Source organism: Strix aluco, chromosome 11 (genome assembly GCF_031877795.1).
Source record: "Strix aluco isolate bStrAlu1 chromosome 11, bStrAlu1.hap1, whole genome shotgun sequence".
NCBI classification, from domain to species: domain Eukaryota; kingdom Metazoa; phylum Chordata; class Aves; order Strigiformes; family Strigidae; genus Strix; species Strix aluco.
Genome location: NC_133941.1, coordinates 20142879 through 20165502, shown reverse-complemented (window position 1 = coordinate 20165502; position 22624 = coordinate 20142879). Strand labels below are relative to the sequence as shown.

Below are 22624 nucleotides of genomic sequence, written 5' to 3'. Positions count from 1 at the left end.
TACCTTACTCACCTATATGTAGCATGTAAAATAAAGCTTAGGTCTTGCAAGTAATGTAATTTCTAAGTATTTATGAATATTTGTAAATATTTATAGTTCCTTTCCTCCTCAGAGCCCCAGTGGAAGAAAGTGAGTTCCGTGTTGGCACTCGGTGTAAAATGAAGTAAGTTTAGTGGTTTGAGGATACAACAACCTTACTTCTGTGCAGCATTCTCCTCTGACCTCCTAGAACTACTGGAACAACTGGGGCTCAGTGTTCAGGTAGTTTAAGGAGTATTTTATGGTACAACCTACCTTTTTCTTCAGTTTTCTTGTGTGTTTGTTCATTCTTCATTCACGTAGCAGACAATCCTGGGAATGGCACACAGAAATAATATCAGTCATCTGAGGTTAAAGTCACTTATGTCAGCTGTGTAAGATGATCAATTTAACAACAGTTTGCATGACTGGGCTCTACACTGCATCATCCCAAACATCATACTGCAGTTTTGAAAGCTATATAGTAAAAATTGCTTTATGAAGTTGATTGTACTTGCTACTACTGAACTACAACTAAAGTTTCTAAGAATCTATGCTCTAGAAAGTTCATATTCAAAGCTGCTGCATGGCAGCATCTACAAAGACTGTATTTATACTTTTATACATGCATTTTTCTTTTAAAAATGTCTTCCATTTCAAAGATGAACTTTCATACTTGGCATATCTCCAAGATTACAAACTTCTTTCGAAGTTGGGTATTTATTTAGCACAAGAGGTTTGCTTGAAATATTATAGAACCATTTTGTGATACAATTTTTCTTCTTCCTAGTAAAGCACAACAGAATTATTTTATCAGGAGAGGTATTTGCAGCTCTGTCTTTCAGATTTGCTGTTTAATTTAACTGAACAGATGTTTATCTTCTTTTACAGTTTTTGTTTCGTTGGATTTTTAAGAACCACTGGGGAGAATAACATACTATATAGCTGCTTCTGCTAATGAGGCTGTACAAATACTGCCATCAATAATCTGGGGGCAAATTGTTTAAAACAATGATAAAACCAAGTTTGTCACAAATCACAGTTTAATTTGCATTCTCATTGCTTCCTGACACTTTTTAGAGAACTATTAGTGATCCTGATTGCAAACAAGGGGCAGCTGAATCTCAAAGTGCAAAGTGATTCTCCCAAGCAGATTAAAGATTCTTTCATGCAATTCCATTTCAATTAAAATATATTGCCCCCCCCAGAAGTTACCCAAATTACAAGCTAAAATCAGCAGTTTACTTCTCAATAAAAATTTTACATAGCCTTATAATGCAAAGCAGTATATCACTTGTTATTACTGGAATAAATTCAGTCCTCAGAGAGAAAATAATGAAAATAGATGAGCCTATTACTCTTACAGTATAAAAATTATCAAGAGTGATTCTGGCACCACAAGAAAAAATAATTTATAAAAAGTAAGTACGGTGACAGTAAAAAGTATCAACCTTACTACTCAAGAACCAGAATGCCTCTATTAAACCCAAGTCTTCCCACTCTGCCATGGCAATATGCATCAGCCTGGAGGAATCACACAGAGCCAAACTGATGACTGTAGTGATGCTTACGCTGATAGAACATAAAGCAGAAATTAAGATCAGATCAAAGTTCTGAGTCACACCCCTTACCATACCAGTAAGAAGAAAGAGGAAAAAAGGTGAAACAGAAAAAAGCCAACATACATGGATTATTGTGAAGTACAAAAAATCTGAAGGAAGCTAAAAATGTGAAAGAAAAATCCATAGTTAAAATAGCTAAGAAAAACAGCTATGCAAAGGCAATGACCTTTTAAGATATATCAGCACATAAATGAATTCTGGTACTGAAAAGATGAAGACGGTAAAATTGCTAACGTGAGGCAAAAAGCTGTAAGTGTTCAATAAATACTGCCTATCTGTATTTGATAATGTGGATAACTTTGTACTATATGAGGATAATGAAATACTTCCAAAACACTCATGAGTAAAACAGATAATATCAAGATAATAATTTTTGAGATTTCAAAAGGAAGAACATAACCACAAGATCTAGAAAAATGCCCGAGAGAACTGCCTTAGGATATCACTGGGACCCTCATGTCTATTCTCAATGCATGCGGGAATAACTCGAAAATTTCTCCAAAGTAGGTGTCCCGATATAAAAAAGTAACAACTGGTAATTGCAGGAGAGTTAGAACACTTTTAATCATGGATTAAATATAAAAAGGAGGTTAATTAATGAAATATTAATTCACTTCATAATAAGTGTAATTAAAAGGAGAACAATATCATTAACGCCAGTCAACATGGTTTTATAGAAAAGCTACCCTGTTAAACAAACCTGGGGTTTGTCCTTTGTGTGAGTAATTGCAGTAACACTATTTAGGCTTTTATAAGGCACTTCACCTAAAGCACGTGGCATTCTAGACAAAAATAACAGTGAAGAATGCATTACATAAATTAAAAATGAGTTAAGTGAAAGGCCTCATATTTAGCAATTATGTCAGTACTAGATCTGAAGTAATTTTACATTGTTCTCAGTGAAGTGAAAATCACAGCACTGTCAGTGCTGGAGGAATGGCAAATAATGGTGGGAACGGTGCGATCCGGATCAGTTGGTTCACTGCACTCATTTCTTGAGAGCACATTCTCATGCACATATTAAAAAACTGAATGAGTGTTTGCATAAAGCATGTATGTAAATCCCAGTTCAAAGAAAATTATTTATGCTCAAATTTAAAAAGCTTAAACTTTTTAATCCTTTAAATAAAAAACAGACTTAATTTGATTGCAACATACAAGAGGCCATACTGAAAGGCTCTTTCATCTTGAGGATAAAGAAATAAAGACATCAATGTTTAGAAATCAAACTTAAAAAACATAACAAATTCCATATTTGAGCTTACCTAACACTAAAGGTAATAGAAGCTCAAACAAATACAGACAATACCCTTATCTCTTGAAGGTTTCCAATCAAAATTATACACCTCTGTATTCTTAGGTGCGAATAATGAGTCAGGGGTGCAATGTATAGGAATTGCAGCTCAAAAGCTGTCAGGGGCTATATAAACTAACAGGACCTTCTGTCTCATTTGGATTTTACAACTCAGAAAGACAAATGTTACTCGTCTTTGCAGCAAGGCAACGTTTTGGAGAAACAGGCAAATGGATGTTTTTTCCTCTATAAATGTTTCTTCCTTCAGCTTTACTTATACAACAGTTAACCCATCCTCATACAAACAGTCATGAGAACAAATATACCCTTCCTCCATGTATTTTTACCGCTTCAAGGAGGCTAGCATGCAATAATTAATTCTTCCTATAGAATTCAAACCATTCTGTTCTAAATCATCACTGATCAGATGCTGTCAGTCTTGTGTGACAAGTACATAATTTTAAATACGTTAAGATTTTGGCTTGTTTGTTGCAATGGCAGAATGCAGAACTTACACCTTTTAGGCAAAACACAAAGTTAATTTTATTTACCTCCTCCAAATAACAGCCTCCCTGGCTTACTACCAAGAGCTCTGTTCCCTCAGAACAGCCTTTGTGCTGTTAGTAGGTCTTTGACATTTTTTTAAAGCAATGGAATGTAGTTCTAGATGTCACAGATATTACAGTGTATTTACTTGCAGCTCAAGTATTTTATTTGCTTCAGTGCATTTTCTTGAAGCTCCCCAGTCTCCTCCACCTGCTTGTCTGCAGAGTAACTTAAACTCTATGCCTGTAGCTGAAGTATATGAAATTGAACTTGAATTACACTAACAAAAATGTACTGTTCAATGATAAATATCAAACTTGCAGAGAGCATAGGATACTTGAGATATTACATAACGTATGAAATAGCCCATTTAATATGATAGGATTAATAGATAAGAAGCAATAGAATTCACCATGGCTGGGAGTAATCCAGGCTCTTCTCTACTCTTACACCGAGACACACCAGGCCAGAACAGAACATCTGAAAAACCTGCTGCACCCTACTTCATGTCAAACCACACCCAGTAGCTGGAAGTCATACCCTGTGTCCCAAGACATCTTTAATTTGACTTGGAGTGTTTACTGCTATGTAAAATCCACTGTTAAACTAAAAACTTCATACTACATCTTTTCAGACAGGCTGTTAATATAATGTGCAGCAAGGCCAATTATCTTTCAAATGAAATTTAATCAAAGAGGGCATCTTATCCTTAGCACATTTAATGTTATTCTGTTCAATTACTGACAAATGTGTCAAATATGTCCCTTAGAGGTCCTAAGGAAATAAATATGCAGTGCAGGTAATTCTATCAGGGAAAATTCTATCAGGGAAAAAATGCTATCTCCCCAAGAGAATAAAACAATATCATGATAACTGATTTTCAATCTTGTATAATAAAAAGGCAATTTGCCACAAGACCTTTAAGACCCATTTGTTAAAGTAACCTAGAAACTTATTTACTGGAGTGATAGACTAGAAACAGATAATCATTTTTACAAAGTTTTAATTACTAAAAAAATTGCACTATGCCTTTTATTCAGATTAAACAAATACTACTAGACAAGCCTGCCTCCAAGATAATAAGTCAAACAGCAAGAAGTAAACCACAGCTTTTTCTAACGTGAAGAAAAAACCTCTTTATGTGAGCTGGAGTTCTACCCTTTCCAGTTTGCCCAGACTTGCCCCTTCCTTTGCTGTATGTTTTACCATGTTGTTGACATAGTGCAAGTTTTGGGTGGGGTTTTTTTTTTTCTGACATACTAACACCAGACAAAGCTCTCTTTCATCAAGTATTCAACTGTGCTCAAACACCAGGCTACCAGAAAACCAGCAATGCTAGACACTATGCAGTGTTCTATTGCTAAATTACAAGCCATTGCTTCTTAGAATAGGAATCACAGTCTCTCTAAATTGGATCCTTTACTGGAAATCAGTAGGAAGATTCTCCACATAAACCAGCAACACGCAGCTTTGTTATTCCATCAAATCCACTGTATTTGATACTTTTAAACTTGCACCCAACTGGTATTAGAGGAGGAACTCAACATGACGCCAGAAATGGCAGGTCTTTACCTTCCAGAAGTCATGAGAGTTACATAGTATTGATGATCAGTGTTTCACGATGGTTTCCTAGATGGTTTTAAGTTGCAGTTTTAAATGCAAACTCAATTTCTCAATAAACTCAAGCATTTTTTGCAATAGATCAAATGTTAGAAGAGCACTTTTGCTTCCACTCAGTTTGATACAGCACACACTGAAAAAACCCCCACGCAGCTCTACAGACTATTCAGCTCTACTCAAACAGCCAGCAAGCTTTCTGAAACTAAGCATTTTGTGGTGATCTGATATAAAGATGAATGATCAGAGCTACACCTTGCTAACTGTGATGATTAGAAATAGCTAGAGTAAGCTTTGAGAGCAGTGTAGAAAGCCTGGGGGGAAAAAAACCAAACCAACAAGTCAAAAGCAGTTTGAGCAAGTCTTTATTGTTCTACTCCAATAACTAGAAATAACAAGACAAACGAATTCCCCAATTCTTTTTGTCAAAATGTTGGGGCATGATGGAATCTAGCCCTCAAATAAATGCATGCTTTGAAAAAGGAAAAATAAAGTGTTATTTTTGTGATTTGTGCCTCGCAGCCAAACTTGAATGACCCTGAGAGAAGTCTGTGCAGACAAATCACTGGAAAGATTTATGTGCCGCTTGTTAGATCTGTTTCCCACCCCCCTTCGTGTTATTGCTCTGCAAATTGAGGAATGTTTTAGCAAGTGTTAATCTTGACTAAAATCCATCATAAAGAGTGCTACAATATTGCTTTTTATTACAAATAGCCAAAACTTCTTTGAAAATATAAATGTGTAAAACAATCAACTGACTGTACAGTGCATTTACAGTACACAATCCAGAAAGTAACATGCAGTGTAAAGAACTGCTTTATACATTAGCCCTTGGCCACAAAGAACTTGGCAGTACTACTACAACTTCAATGACTATAGGGTGAAAAAAAAAAATTGAGAGTCTCAGTTACATCTAAGTTTACCATGAGACTGGGATACATACATCATTGTACAAGGAATTGTACTTTTTAACTAGAAACTGTCATCATGTTGTAATTCTTGGAAGGGCTGGATCTGCCAGTTCTCCACTCCTCCTTACAGCTGGTCCTGCTCTCCAGCGGTTTGGCCGCCTTCCCACCAGGCTGGGGACTTTCGTAAAGGACACAGATAGACCCATCTTCACCTATGCGATAGGACACTTCGAAAGGGTCGACCCAAAGAGTTAATTCGCTGGGTAAGAGCTGGAAGAGTCTCTCGTGGCTCAGTCCAATCATCCCCGCTGCCTTTCCTATCAAGGGGTCCATCTTATGGTTGATCCTAATGCACCGGTACCCGGAGCCCTTGGAGGGCACCAGGGGGAACCAGTGGTGCTTGTAGTGCTCTGCGGGAGGGAACAAAGAGGAGCTTTACCGCGGCCCCAGAGCCCCACCGCCCTTCAGCCCCGCGGAGGCTGCGCTCCGCCGGACTCCCCCGCTCCGCGGGGCAGCGGCGGCGGCGACCGGCCGGGCCGTGGCGGCCCCCCCCCGCCCCCGCCGCGCGAGCTCCCGCCGCCCCCGCTCACCGCGCAGCGCCTCCTGCAGGCACTCCCGGAAGCACCGCAGCTGCTCCTCGCCGATACCGCCGGCGGCCCGTAGGAGGCGGGTGACGAACGCCGCCGCCGTGGAGATCTCGGTCCTCATGGCCGCCCCGGCCGGCGCGCACCTCCCCGCCGCTGCCGCCGCCGTCCCGGCCCGCTGCCAGCGCCGCCGCGCCCGCCCCGGCCCGGCCCCCGCGCCTCCGGCCAATGGCGGCGCCGCGCAACAGCCGCGTCGCCCGGCGGCGCCCCGCCCCCGCGGGCAGGACGAGGCCCCATTGGCGGCGGCGGGCGCGGGGCGGGGCGGCCCCGGCGGCTGCGCGCGGTCATTGGGCCGCGCTCGGGCCGGGCCGTGTTTGTTTTGTTGGCGGAGGGGCGGGGCCTGCCCGCCGGGGGGGCGGGGCGGGACACGCCCCCTCCTCTCCTCCCCCCCCCCCCTCCGGCGCCGCGGCGGGGAGCGGCGAGGCGGGGCCGGGCCCGGGCCGAGCGCCGGAGCCTTCCCCGCCGGGCGCGACGCCGGGGCCGCCGCGCGTAACGGAAGGGGCAGTAGCCACGCTCAGCCGCGCCGCCCGTGGGAGCGGGCCGGTGGGCGGCCCTGCGGCGCGTCCCGCCCCGCCCGTGCTTCTGTTCCGCCGCCGCAGACGGACCCCCCCCTCCGGCAGCGGGCGGCCCCGGTGCCTGCGCCTCCCCCTGAGCTCCTGTTCACAGCCCGACAGCATCGACAAGTCATAGAATCATTCAGGTTGGAAAAGACCCTTGGGATCATCGAGTCCAACCCTCAGCCCGACTCTACAAAGTTCTCCCCTACACCACATCCCCCAACAGCTCATCCAAACGACCCTTAAACACATCCAGGGATGGTGACTCCACCCCCTTCCTGGGCAGCCTATTCCACTGTCTGACCACTCTTTCTGTGAAAAATTTTTTCCTCATGTCCAGTCTGAACCTCCCCTGTTGCAGTTTAAAGTCGTTCCCTCTTGTTCTGTCACCACCTGTGAGAAGAGACCAGCACCAACCTCTCTACAACGTCCTTTCAGGGAGCTGTAGAGAGTGATGAGGTCTCCCCTCAGCCTTCTCCTCCTCACGCTAAATAGTCCCAGCTCCTTCAATCGCTCCTCACAGGATTTATTCTCCAGGCCCTTCACCAGCTTCGTTGCCCTCCTCTGCCCTCGCTCCAGCACCTCGAGATCTCTCTCGGATTGAGGTGCCCAAAACTGGACACAACACTGCAGGTGTGGCCTCACCAGTGCAGAGCACAGGGGGACTATCACCTCCCTACTTCTGCTGGTCACACTATTTCTAATCCAAGCCAGGGTGCCGTTGGCTTTCTTGGCCACCTGGAAACACTGCCAGCTCATGTTCAGCTGCTTGTCAATTAGAACCCCCAGATCCTTCTCTTCCAGACAGCTCCAGCCACACCTCCCCAAGCCTGTAGCCATGCAGGGGGTTGTTGTGGCCCAAGGGCAGGACCTGGCACTTGGCCTTGTTGAAGCTCATCCCGTTGACGTTGGCCACCGATCCAATCTATCCAAGTCTCTCTGTAGAGCCTCCCTATCTTCATGCAGATCGACACTCCTGCTTAACTTGGTTGAATGCACGTGTGCTGTCCTGACCGCACCGTGCTCCCCTGAACGCCGCTGCTCCCACCCGTGCCACGTGTCCACCCCAGGCTACTGACAGCCCCGCACGGCCATTCCATTAGTCCTGATCGCTCAGGACACCCACTCCATCACTAACCCCAGTCCAGGCAGCCGTCACCGTTATCTTGCCTTGTGCCCTTTTCACGCTCGTTTCTCAAGACCCAATACAAGCAAAAGGTAAAAATCTCCCGCCATCTCGTTTTAGATGGTACAGCTCCAAGGCCAAGGTGCTCTCACATGGCAAAACAGCAAAGAAGTGTTAACAATACCCCCTCCTTGTTTAGCTAAGCACAAAACCAGTTTTCGGTAAGACTGATGCAAGAAACTACAGGTTATTTTCAGGAAAAGAGGTGGTCCAAAAAGCATCAGTTTTCTTTTGAAAGCCTGTTTACCTGTTAGTGGCTGGGAATTCGGCACACCTGAAGAATACATGCAGGAGTTCACTGAATTCTGCTTAGTGCATGGACTACACAGTAAAATTTGTTGTCAAATGTATTTCAGTGAACAGATATGTCTTTGGCCTGTATTTAGAGTACTGAGCTACATCTTTTAAGTGAGATACCAGTCTGAAAAGATTTTCGTTGTTAGAAATAAATACAAGCCTAATGCTCAGTTGCGCATAAGAAGAGCTGTACGTACAGCACACCAAGTACCGAGCTTCTCCGCTGGCCCCACAGGTCCCACTGCAGACCTCACCAAGAGGAACACAAACGGCCGGACTCTGAGCAGCGTTTCTGCAGGGCATAAAGGTTTGAGCTATGGAAACATTTGGTTGAACAGTTTGTGTTGGCACAAACTTTGTATTATTCTGATGAATAAAAGACATGGCTTGTTTGAGACAAGAAACTTTGCTGTTCACTCATTAGTGTCATCACTGCTGAGTTTGAGGAATAACTACAATTCATCTCTTTATGATAAGACCGTTGTCTTGATGACACTTGTCCTGGCAAGTGAGTTTCCCCAAGAGCTCCAAGCCAGTAATTCTGTCCATAACCCAAGAGACTCACTTCCTCCGCACAACTGCCAAGTGTCAGCTGAGCTTCACAACAGTTTCAGGGATGTGGATGCTGACTCAGCCTTGACCTTCCCACCTTCAGTGCAGTGACAATATTCTTCAGCTATTTTAAAGCTTCTAAAAAGTGGCTATGCTAGGTATAGCTAAGATTCCCTGAGTTCACAAAAAGCTTCCTCTCTAGTTCAGAGACTAAACACAATTTTTTTTTTTTCCCCTCAAACTTGAAGTTCTGTACACAAGCGATTCCTCCAATCACTTTTTTTAAGAACAGTGACTAAGGTCAGGAGTTCATCACGAGGACTGCCTGCAGTCATAACTGAACATACTTCTCAAAAAGCAGTCTTCCTTCAAAAGGTCATGAAATGCCCCAACCATTTTTTGTCTCCTTGCCTTATTTAAATACATCTTCTCTCTTCACTGGTTTTGTGTTTTAAAGCCACTTTGGAAAAAAAAAAATGTTGATTTCTTTACACAGTTGGTTAGGTTCTAAGACTTTATATTCTCTTTTGTTAAAAGAGAGCTAACGGCTCCTTTATTCTTCTCCAAGGACTCCCATGCACCAGAGAACCAGAGACCCCTTCTTCAGAGGGATCTCATCTTTGACAAAACTAAGCAATGTCTTGTTTTCCCTACTGCACATCTTAATCCTTTTCCCCTTTCTTGCCTGTCAGTTTTAAGAACCTGACATCCACCTTTAGTTCATGAGCTGCAAAAGCCATAACCAGGGAGTTAAGAGGAGAAAAAAGCCTTGCCTGCAGACCTTTAAAAATTAGATCCAATTTTACTGTTATTTAGAGACTACCAAATAATGTTCATTCATCAATAGAAGTGTGAAGAAAAAACTCAGTCAGCTACTGTTTTAGCTGTTATTAGCAACCTGCTTAACACAGGCTGACAATTTACAGGAACTTTCCCCAAACCTCTGTCCCTTTAATCTAAGGGTCAGAAGTCATCAAGGCTGTAATTACAGGAGAACAGCTTGTCAGAACCAAACCTTACCCCCACAGGAAGAGTTCCCAGGGGAATGCCCAGTCACCTGCAATAGCAGGACACATGGTTTGTTCATTAACCTATGAGCAAATTACAGTTCACTCCCAACAGTTTATTTTTGCTAGATTCTGCCATGTTGAAACAGTCAAACAAAAGTGTCATTACAAGAAGTTAAAGCTTCTTCAGACTCATTCTGTGTAGAAAAATCTACTTCAAGAAAGCAAGTTCCTATCCAATTTGGACAAAATTATTTGTAACAGTATGACAACATTAGAACTCATGTAGTGCCTCCTTACTTGATGTTACTCAATGAAAATGATTAATATTTCTTGCCCTCCCTTTCCTCTAATAGTAACCAACTGGCCAAGACAGAAGGGCCAAGAACCTCAAATGACAAAACTATAGACATTTGTCCAAAACTCAGATGCTATCACCTGGTTTGACACTCCCGCTTCATGGCTTAGCTAAAGCATAATTCTGTGTGCCATTTTGTAGTTTAACCAAAGAGATTTTTATCAAACAAGGAAAAAAAAAAATCTTATTTCACCTTCTCTTCAAGAAAAGAGCAGATTTCGGTGCTTTCTCTTACTCACAGCTGTTAGCACTAGACAACCTACTCTCCTAATCAAGTCACAGGTCTAGATCAAGATGCTATTTTATTAGAACACATTTTCACTGAAGTCCAGTTGCATTTCAGTTCCTCAAACTTTTGAAACTAAGCTCTAAAGAAAAAAAAAAAATCTCTGCTGGTACCTGGGCATATTAGTCATCCAATTACTTCAGTCTTGTTTTATTCAGTGTTTTGAGAATCAGAACACAAACCCCAACTCTCCAGCCTTGGAGACTTCACTAGTAAAGCAATCTACACATGGGCTGTATCACCCTACATTTGAGCAGACACAATCATCACTTGCCAGTTAAGATGTCACAGCAATAAAAGAGAGTAAGCCTGCATTTATTTTTTTTTTTAACTTCATCTAGACTCTTGATCTATTCCTACACAACAAAATTTTACCATTGCTTTAAGCTCTAGGTTTAGTCTGCACATTCTGTCAGGTACTTATCCCAAACACTTTCCCACCTTATTCACACCCCTTCCCTTTCATCTGTGAAATACAGGGCTCCCCTACCATATCTACACTGCATCACTTCAAAGCTTCCAACACCCCAATAGCACTATCACAAATGCAGTGAGACAGCTACTCATTTCCAGATTCATTAAAATAGCGGACAAAGAAACACCACTTGCATTGAAGTTATGAAATCCTTACTAGTATTCAGAATAAACATAACATTACTGTTAACAGCACTAAGAACTGTACAAATCCAGACATCAGATATTAAACTCCATGCTGTACTGCTAGGGCCTGAATAATAGGCCCCAAAACAAAGTTGACCTCTAGATGAACCTCACAACCAAACATTATCCGTTACTAGTATCTGCTAATTAGTAAAATCTGTATTACCATTAGCGTTAATTATTAGTATCTGATCATTAATGAAATATGTATGCTCACTAGTGAAAGATGTAGTTTAGACAAAATGTAATTAGTAGTGAAGATGAAACGCTGTGGGAATGTGTATCCAACTACCCTTGTTTAGCAGCGTTCAAGGCTGAGAACCCAAGTGTTTGGCCTTGTTAGAAACTCCCTTGGTTTTTCCCCCTGAGCCCTGGCCAGGCTTTGGGTGGAATCCAACAGGAGGATGAAACCAGATGCTTCCACTGAAAACAAAGGTGCAAGTTATTCTGGCTTGCTGGTTTTTGGTATATAAGGCTGGACCCACTTGCTGCAACTTCAGATGACTCACCTATGGATGGACACATCATGTAGGACTTCCCACTTGCAGGGAAAGGCTCTCCAAATCCTCACTGCAACCAGGGCTCACCAGCAACTGTGGATCTGGATGTTGGTAACGTATACAAGTGGTGATGTATTGTTCTTAAGCACTATTCTCCCTGTTGTGTAGTGACGATTAGGTGCATTACCTTGCTTAACTCTATGTAGTAATAAGTGTACTATTCTGTATTTTTCTTACTACTTATTTTCTGTAGTACTTAATTATTAACAGTAAAATCAGCCTACTCTTTTCACTCTAGTGTCAGAGTTTAATTGGCATCCTCAATCAGCAGAACGCATGCTTAATTATGCTAAAGAGCTTCCCCCTTCCAAGCTGCATGTGCCCATATGAACATACACACAAATTCCCAATTATATACAGTCTGATTTTACTGCCAGTCAGACAAGGTTCTGCTAAAGCCAGGACAGACATTAAGGGATCTGTTTTTAATTCATTTGTGAGAAACTTAATATTAGAATAGAAAAGCTCTTTAAGCAAGCAAATGAAAGGTAGTTAAAAATACTGCAAGAGTTAAAAGTTAATGTTATAACACTGCCAGCACAGATTAATGCTTGCTGGATTGAGGTCTGGCACCTGGATCTGCTAGTCCTAAGTAGAACATTCAACTGAAATAGGAAGGTAAGAAGGTCTGGCTGTAAAAATAAAAAGATGCCACAGTTGTCAGGTAGCGTTAAAAGTCACACTTTGATTTCTTGTATTCTCCTTGGCGAGTTTTACATTTAAGGCTCAAGGTAAGCAAGCCACAGAAAGACAAAAAGAAATCAATAGATACGTAATGGTTTGACTTTCATCCCCTGCCAGAAAATGGTGCCACAGGCAGTAGTATTTAAAACTTGAGAAGGGTTCATCAGGAAACTAGTTATTTGCCAATTATCAAGCCAACCATTTATATAAATAGGCTGTTCTGGAGAGTACTGGGTGTTCCAATAACAGCACTGGAGACAGTAACTAAACTATTTGGAAACACAGTAGCAGCACAATTTAGCAGTAGCCATTGAAATATGTTATTTTTCCTTAGAAACAAATTTTAAGTACTCATACACAGAGGGAAAACCCACAATCTTCTAGGGTTTGGTTGTTTGGTTTTTTTTCATTTGCTGGAAGATTGCTATGGCTTTGAGGGTTAAGAAGCCTCATCACACAGACAGCAGAAGCAGGTAAGTTACCACAGCTGTTGAAAACCTTGCTTACCACTAGAAACCAAAGTAGCTGAAGCCTTAGGCTGCAAAAGCTGACCAAGAGTAAACTTTTTGATAAAACTAATGTTACAGATACAAAACTAGCTGAAACAAGCAGATGCATGCAGAATGATGAAAAGGACCAAAAAAACAATTCCAAGGGAATAAGGTAACTTCAGAAGGCAGCCAGCCTAGTGGCCAAGAAAACTAGTAAGAAATCAAGAGACCACTGACCAGAATTACGTGATTGGACTTAGGGATCAGGTGATGGACAGTACATTCCAGGAAATCTGTCTGTAATGGTATAATTGGGGTGCACAACCTGCAGTAAGGGTCCCTCTTTGGAGGCATCCAGCTCAAGCTGCTCTGCTGTTGGCTAAATAAATCACTTATTTACTCAGCAGATTGGTGACTCATCTTTGAGCAGGAGCCTAGGGCTGAGCCTTGTGGAGGTAGCATCTGTGTAATTCCTAACATGGACTGGGTGACAGCTACGTAACTCCTGCAACAACTACCACACATATAACCTTCTTTCACAGAGAATTTTTTAGCTCATCAACTCAGACTTACTTTGTTGTTATTCTGTTCATCTGCAGGCATCTTTAGCAGGAACACTCAGAGGAGAGGAAAACAGAGTCAGTATCTTGGTTTATCTTGCTTTAAAAAAAAAGCATGTGCAAGTATTCTATCATTCCATTTTTCCTCAACTTCAGCTACAGGAAAAGGACAAAGTAAAACTGCAGTTATATCACTTATACAGTATATTGTTATTTAAAAGTAGAAGTGGTAATAACAAAAAATCAGTAATAATAATGGTAGCACAAGCCTATTCATTTTTTTAGCATTAAGACTGAGTAAAGTCTAAATCAAATTCCTTTTAGATTACTTTAACTAAGCTTTCAATACATGTCTCTGCAAACATGGACAGCTGAAACAGAGCACTAGAACCTGCAAGCTGAGGTTTTAAACAAAACAAGCAATTTTGGTTTTACTCTATCTCATAGAAGCATCTCTCTCAAAACATAATAACATAAAACCATTCTTAAAAGTAAGAACTACATTTTTCTTTTCTGACTACAAAGACAAACATTACGCTACCATTGCCACAACAAGGAGTAAAAAAATATTACAAAACACAAATAATGATATAAGCATTAAATCACTCTATAATTTCCCAATTTGGTACACTAATGAATAAAACAACAAAATCTTAAGCCAGTACCTCTGAACTAAAGTGATACAAGTGTTCTTCCCCTCTGCGACTGCCCTGTCTATGTGCATCTGTGCTGATGAGATGCAGCTGTACTACCTGCTTACGTTCAGAGGGATCACCTGCTCTCACTTTAGCAGAGAATCTGGGATGAGACAGCAGAGCTGGGACCGCTGATCCTCAGAGCTTTCCTTCGGCCTTACTGGCTGTTCATGGGCTACTGCTGCTTATGCCAGCACAGTGCATAGATAAAGCAAATTACAATCTACTAAAACTTTTTTTTGCTGTACAGAGAGTGAAACAGGAATGAGCAAAAGAACTCAGAATTCTCCAACAGAACTGGAAATATGTCATATGAACAGCACAGTGTTTGTCACTGTAAACTGATTTACAGCACTGAAAAAATGTTACTAACCCTGCTTTAAAAGTGTGCTGCAAGACTATTGTCTAGTGTACACTTAAAGTTTATCCACATAGCTGTGACCCCACACCCACCTAAGTTATACAGAGCTTACATCAGCTGGAAAGTACATTTTTCAATCCACTTTATACAGATTTTTAAAACAGACTAAGATATGATTACAAAAGCAAGTTAAAGCAGTAAATTAATAGCAGGTTTTTAGTAGAGAACTTTTGCAAATATTGCACTTCCCTGTCACTATTATCTCTTACTTACCCCACTTCATTTGGAAAAAAACCCCACAAAAATAACCTACTTAAGATCCCATTTTCTTTGCTAAAGCAACTAAAGGTTTAACCAGTAAACAACATGGTTGCCAATGATTTAGCAGAGCAAGTGAAAAATTACTCTGATTACTACCTTTGCAGCAATACTAATGAAGGCAAATATTATAGGACAAGGTGTCTTTTTTTGTAATGGGCAGTTTTATAGACTTAAGTATTAGATTAGGACTGCAATTGATACCGAAACACCGGTGGAAGAAACTCTCTAAAACTCATTTTGGAGTTTTAAAGAGCAGGCTTTCTTTACTGCAGTGCTGGGTGCACACACAAATAATTTCACAAAGGTGAGTGCACCGATTCTAACACTACACACCTTCTATTGAAAGCATTTCATCCATATTCATTAAATTTCCACCGATTCATTCATATATTCATACTTTTCCTAGAACTAGTTAACATGCACTAGTACTTTGTGCATGCTCACTTCTGCTAATCTCAATGAGTCGGTGGTCCTCTGGTGGTCTCTAGTGGCAAATTATAGTCTTCCTCACTGTGTCCTTTGGCTGAACCTTCACTCTGCGGATGCTCACTTTTCCTGGAGGCTGATTGCCAAAATAGAGCCTGGCCTGGACTTGTTCAAAGCCACAATTTTCCTTGTCCAGACACTGAAGCATCCTGTTATCTACTGTCGGGGAGTCTAAACTGAGAAGCGTACATTTTGTTATTTACAGATAAGCTAGTTTGTTTTGCAAATGAGTCCTTGGTTCCAGTCCCCTGGTATCAATCCCTCCTTTTCTTTTGAGGGTATAGTGCTTTTCAGCATTATCCCTCAAATCCAGATCATCTTGTCATAGCACATTTGTAAACAATAACTACACTGGATCATTATACATGTAATTATACATATTGCGACAATGAATAAAATCAACATGAACAATTGTTTTAACTGGGACAAATTGGGTAACCCATGTTGAAATGAAGTTAGTTTATTCCAAATTTCTTCAAATCCCCATGAGGTATTATCCATGGAAATCCTGTGAAGTTGTTCAGTTTGTTTCCAAATCTCATTTATGTCCATGATTATCCTTCCTGACTGATCTATGTACATACAACAACTTGAGTTTATCACAGTGCAGACTCCCCCTTGAGAGGCCAGTAACAAATCGAGAGCCATTCTATTTTGCAAAACCATCTTGAACAAGCTAGTAATTTCAACTTGTTGAGCTTGTATTATATCTATCATCCTGTTTTCAATTTGTTCTATTGTTGCTGAAATGTTTATTATAGTCTTTTCTAGTTCACTTACTCCCAACCATGGGAGAAACCATCTAACAAAGCTGTGAAATCTTGTGGGTCTATCCACAATTGCATTATGGGACTTATTAGCTCGTTTGAACAAAGTTCTAATCCACCCTTTTTGTTGATCCAAATTACTAACTATTGTTAGATTAGGCACTACAGCTCCTAAAGTACATGTTTCTTGCCAATTAGGGGGTAAAACTTTAAGAGCATTATTTCCACACAGCCAAAACCAGCCACTGCCCGCTGGGACAGAAAGACCAGAATAACCCGGGACATGTGAAGTACCTGGTTGCCAGTATGACATTCTTCTATTGCAGCCAGGAAAGCAACCTATAAAAGTTTTCTCATTTCGGTGATTTGTATAATTGTTACTTCCATCAATTCCAGATTTGTAACCATCATAGCTAATAGACTCATACCTGGTCCGTAAAGACATCACACTTTTCTGTAATGGACCAAATAATTTCCATCATAGTTCTGCTCATAATCATTTTCTAAAGGTGTTTCACCAAATTCTCTGTTCCCCAATGCACTTTATTATGTTCTTTCCTAGCAATTTCTTTTATCAAGGAGGGTGGAATAATTACTGTCCGGTGGGCATAATGGCCCACCCATTCACCTGCTCCTTGGCCTGTAATTTAATTATCAACTTACCATCCTTTTTATCATATTTGGGTGGTGTGTCTGGTAAAATTATTTCTTAATCAGGTACCAGGGCTAGGATGCCTTTTTCTGCAGCCTGCTTTGGAGCTTTATCTGCCAACTGATTACCCAGTTCCGGTGCGGTTTTATCTGTCTGATGGGCTTTACAACGCATAACTGCAATTGCTGTTGGTTTTTGAATGCTTTCCAGTAGTTCTTGGATCTGGGGGACATGTTTAATCACAGTTCCTTGTGCCGATAACAACCTTCTTTCTTTCCAAATAGCCTCGTGGGTGTGGACTACCCCAAAGGCATATTTCGAATCTGTCCATATGTTGGCTCCTTTTCCTTCACTCAGGTCTAGTGCTCTCTTGAGGGCTATTAATTCAGCTTCAACAGTGATTATGGCACACCCGGACATTCGCTTTCCATCTCGAACAAAGCTGCTTCCATCGGTGTACAGCTCCCAGTCCGGGTTCTCTAATGGGGTGTCCTTGAGGTCTGGTCCACTGGAGTGGACTTCTTCGATAGTCTGCAAACAGTCATGCTCTGGCACTCCTTCTACTTGATCAGTCAAGAGAAACACAGCAGGGTTAACAACTGAGGTGGTTTTAAGATGAACATCGTCCTGTTCTAGCAACACCACTTGGTATTTTAACATGCAGCTGGGAGCCTGCCAATCCCCCCCTTTTTGTTCTAACACAGTAACCACCATGTGTGGAACATCTACAGTAATCTTTTGCCCCAGAGTAAACTTGCAGGCTTCCTGGATTAGCAACACTGTCGCTGTTATTGCCTTAAGACAGCCAGGTCAACCCTGGCTCACATTACCCAATTGTTTGGAGAAATACACAACAGCTCCTTGCTGTGTCCCAAGGAACTGTTCCAGGACACCCAAGGCCAGACCCCTTCTTTCATAAGTAAAAAGTTCAAAAGACTGTGTGAGATGTGGTAGTCCAAGGGCGGGTGCTTCCTTCAAGGCCCACTTTAATTGCTTAAATGCAGTTCTGCTGTTATCAGTCCAATCAAGATACCCATTGTGGGAATCTTTTAACATCTCATATAGAGGTTTCACCTGTAATCCACAGTTAATGATCCATAGGCAGCACCATCCCTCCATTCCCAAGAATGCCTGTAATTCTCTCAAAGTTTTCGGCTCAGGAAGGCGGCAGATGGCCTCTTTGCACTTGATCCCATCTGTCTCTGGCCTTTCAGGATTTCAAATCCCAAATATGTAACCGATTCTTGGGCAATTTGGGCCTTGTCCTTTGACTCCCAGTATCCACTGATGCCCAGGAAATTCAAAAGGTTTATGGTCCGGGCAAGACATTGTTCCTCAGTCTCTGCTGCAATCAAAATGTCATCCACATGCTGTAATATAGTTCTTTGGTGATTTTCTTTTCTCCAAATTTCCAACTCTTTTGCCAATTGATTTCCAAAGATCGTCGGGCTATTCTTAAAGCCTTGAGGTAAAACCGTCCAGGTATATTGTGTTTCTCTTCCTGTTTCTGGATTTTCCCACTCAAAAGCAAAGAGCTCCTGAATTTTACTGTCGAGCAGAACGCAGAAATCTTTCAAGTCAAAGACTGTGAACCAATCCTGTTCCTCAGTGAGGGTTGTTAACCATGTATATGTATTTGCCACTGCAGGATGGATATCCTGTACAATTTGGTTGATTGCTCTTAAATCCTGTACCAATCGATAACTTTTCCCATCTGCCTTTTTAACTGGCAAAATCAGAGTATTATATCTAGATTCACATTCCTTAAGTAACCCATATTTAAGAAATTTTTGCATAATGGATAACAGCCCTTCTCTTGCTTCTAACTTTAGGGGATATTGTTTCAATTTTTCCACAGCTGATCCTGGTTTAAGATCTACCTTTACTGGTTTGGCACATCTGGATGCTCCAGGTACTTCACCAGCCCATACTATTGGTATCACTGCATCCTCTATTTCAGGAGGAATTTTTCTTTCTCAACTCCGCTCTTCCTGTAACAATACTGACGCTTGGACAAATTTAATTTCAGGTACAAATATTTCTAGCTCCCTATCTTTAAATTTTATTTCTGCTTCAAGTTTCTCCAAAAGGTCTCGTCACAACAGTGGTTTAGGTGCCCCTGGTAGATACAAAAATTGATGTGTCATCCATTGTTTCCCTATTTTAAATTTGAGGGGCTTAAAAAGAGGCCAAGTTTCTGACTTTTCTGTCACACCAATAATCTGGATTTTTTATCACTAAATTCAAATTCTTTTGTATTTAAAACCAAATATGTTGCCTCTCAGCTAGGAATTTAACTGTCTCATTCTCCAGTTTAACTGAAACCAGGGGTTTGGCTGGGGAGTTTTAATTCCTCAAACCCTCAGTCCCCGTCAATCTGAGTTTTCCGTACCAATCATAAGTCTGCCTCTGGAACGGGTGCAGACAGGGGTATCCAATTAACTGATTGTCTCTTTGGGCATTTATTTTTCTAATGTCCCTTTCCCTCACAGATCACACACTGATCCCTTCCCAGGGGAATTCTATTTTCCATATTTCCTCCTGTTCTTCATCCTCTCTGGAAACCTCTTCCCCCAGAGGAGGTTTGTGTTTAAGCAAATGCAGTTGCTAAAATTGCAACATTTTCTGTTAACTGAGATGTTGACATTCCAGACATGCCCTCTACTTTTGTAACTTTCTTCTTATATCTGGTGCTGACTGACCTACAAACAAAGTAGTCAACTGTTGATACTGTTCATCAATCTACCCCACCCTGTATTTAGATTCCAGTCTGGCTCTTGTGCTGGCATAAAACGATCTGGACCATCCCTTGTATTTAGCCTCTCTTCCTCCTCCTGAGCTTTTTCCAGCACCATTCTCTTTTCCTCAGGCAGATCCAGCAGACTCCTTCCAATTCATTAAATCTGATATTGAAAATGGCACCTTTATTCAACTGATCTATCCGTTCCTACCGCTTGTCTGAGAGAGGCTTCTATGTTCTGAACATTTCCCCAGCTAGCCCTACCCGGCACTGGACTGAAACCTTCTTCCTCATTGAAACTATCCGAGTCACTATCATTTTGTTCCCTTTGCCTTCTACTCACCCCCCCTCTTTCGCCCCATGCTGCCATTTCCTGCTCATTTCTCCTTTGCATCGCCTGCCAATGCTATATGCTGAAAACAACACTTAGGCCGTTTCTTATTTTATGCCTTTAGTGCAAATACACCACCTTCACTTATAATCAAACCACATTTCTTACGCATATCATAATTATCCCACAATGCAAAGAACAAATTCACATACGGCATCTCATTCCATTTTCCTTCACATCTACAAAACAACATTAATTGCAATACACTATTATAGTTTATACTTCTGGTCTTGGGCCATTTCTCCTGATCATCTAAAGTATATAAGGGCCAGCAATGATTACAACATTCAACCAGTTTCTTTCGGGTCAATGGTTCCCCCCCCCCCCGATCTTTCCAGTGTTTCAGTATGCAGCCTAAAGGACCAGCCTTTAGAATTTCTCCATCCTGTGACTGGACAGAACCCATCACAAAAATAACACACAAACCAAAATAGTACAATAACAACACAAACCAATAACCTAACACAGAACTACAATACACAGCTTAGTGTATTGACCCAAAGGGGACTCAGCTATTTGTTTCCAGTTCCTTAAAATACATCGTAATGGAGACTTTTTCAAAATATTATTTTTAGATTGTTTTGCACCCATCATAGTTAAACCTTATTAATATACAAAGCAAACGACTGTAATCCAATGCACAAAGTCAGAAACCATGATCCAGTGAGCAACGCATGTAATCCAAAAATCATAATCCAGTAAACAAAGCACGTAATTCAAAATTACCAAAACCAACAGGTGGGACTCGAACCCACAATCCTCCCAGAGGGGACTCAAACCCCTATACCAGTTTCAGACTGGGTGGGACCCAAACCCACAATATTTAGACAATCGGAACCAGAACCAGATGGGGATTTTCACCCCTTCAGACAGGGATATGAACCCTGACTTCCAGACCAACCCAGGTGCACACAACAAATACCCCAGGTCTGTGGGACTATTACGTCTCCAACTTATGGGGAGGTACCCCATTTCCAGAAAGAATACCTTATTTACCTTTTTCCAGGGGACTTGCTTGGAGCCGTTCAGTCCGGGGATCAGAGATCCTCCGCGAGAATCCCTCGGTGTGTGCTGGAGATTCTTCAAGCCCACGGATCCGTCAGGTCTGACAGGCAGGGTCCCATCTGGGTCACCAAAATGATACCGAAAAGCTGGTGGAAGAAATTCTCTAAAACTCATTTTGGAGTTTTAGAAAGCAGGCATTCTTTATTGCAGCGCTGGGTGCACACACAAATAATTTCACAAAGGTGAGTGCACCGATTCTAACACTACACACCTTCTATTGAAAGCATTTCATCCATATTCATTAAATTTCCACCGATTCATTCATATATTCATACTTTTCCTAGAACTAGTTAACATGCACTAGTACTTTGTGCATGCTCACTTCTGCTAATCTCAATGAGTCGGTGGTCCTCTGGTGGTCTCTAGTGGCAAATTATAGTCTTCCTCACTGTGTCCTTTGGCTGAACCTTCACTCTGCGGATGCTCACTTTTCCTGGAGGCTGATTGCCAAAATAGAGCCTGGCCTGGACTTGTTCAAAGCCACAATTTTCCTTGTCCAGACACTGAAGCATCCTGTTATCTACTGTCGGGGAGTCTAAACTGAGAAGCGTACATTTTGTTATTTACAGATAAGCTAGTTTGTTTTGCAAATGAGTCCTTGGTTCCAGTCCCCTGGTATCACAATTTAAAAAAAAAAAGGACAAATTTTCAGGGCACAACACCCCTTTGTGTCTGCAACAGAAAACCAGAGTAAGTGCTTTCTGGTCTTCACAAGCTTCACAAGCGTTATGAGTTTACTGAGTAACAGACAGTCTTGTGTCTCATATTGCCATGGGCTACAAGCAAAACCACCATTGCATATTTGTAGTTTCATGTTCCTCTGCAGCTATCATGGGATGTTCTCACAAAGAAAAGATCAAGAATACAAATGGCCTGCTAGGACAACAGCCATGGTTATCCAAATAACTGGGTGGCTCCTCTGGGAGCCTGTGCCAGAGAGGTAAGAGCACTGTCCGCAGGTCTCCAAGAGAGGTGAGGAGCAGCAGAGTTGGCCCCATCCAATGGCTGGCAGTGCCATGGCTGTGCAGGATGCACCACTGCCACCCTCCCAGCACGTCGCCTGGTGCCATCCTGCCACAGAAAAGCTCAGGGCGGTGGCAGGGCCGTGCCACGGGACAGGCCTGGCTCCCAGCAGCCCTGCGCTGCCCTGCAGGGTCTGCACACCACGACATCACTTCACCTGGCGCAGCAGCAGCCCTGCTGAGGGCTGCCTCTGGGATTACCACACCTGCCCAGGTGCCACCGCCGCCACTCCGCGGCCTGGAGCCTGGTGTGACATCAGCAGGCCACCCCCTC

At 42.0% G+C, this 22624-nt stretch overlaps 2 protein-coding genes across 2 annotated transcripts in view; both read right to left on the bottom strand.

Moving 5' to 3' along the window:
* Positions 1-352, bottom strand: part of IPPK (inositol-pentakisphosphate 2-kinase) — a 49784-nt gene extending 49432 nt beyond the window's left edge. The window contains exon 1 of the mRNA XM_074836583.1: positions 295-352. Coding sequence (XP_074692684.1) covers positions 295-327 — 33 coding nt within the window. The 5' untranslated portion in view covers positions 328-352. The remainder of the gene's footprint in view (positions 1-294) is intronic.
* Positions 353-5445: 5093 nt separating this feature from the next.
* On the bottom strand, positions 5446-6783 carry LOC141928412 (protein BTG1-like). Its single transcript, XM_074836577.1, has 2 exons — positions 6599-6783; positions 5446-6418 (listed from the first exon to the last, which is right to left on the bottom strand). The coding sequence occupies exons 1-2, from the start codon at positions 6714-6716 to the stop codon at positions 6066-6068; spliced, it is 471 nt and encodes a 156-aa protein (XP_074692678.1). The 5' UTR covers positions 6717-6783; the 3' UTR covers positions 5446-6065.
* Positions 6784-22624: the final 15841 nt, after the last annotated feature.

Bases quoted from the DNA above. Each gene is read 5' to 3' on its own strand.
- LOC141928412 (XM_074836577.1), bottom strand. From the start codon at position 6,716: ATGAGGACCGAGATCTCCACGGCGGCGGCGTTCGTCACCCGCCTCCTA. The intron at 6,419-6,598 runs GTGAGCGGGGGC...TCCCTCCCGCAG, and splicing joins CCTGCAGGAGGCGCTGCGCG to AGCACTACAAGCACCACTGG.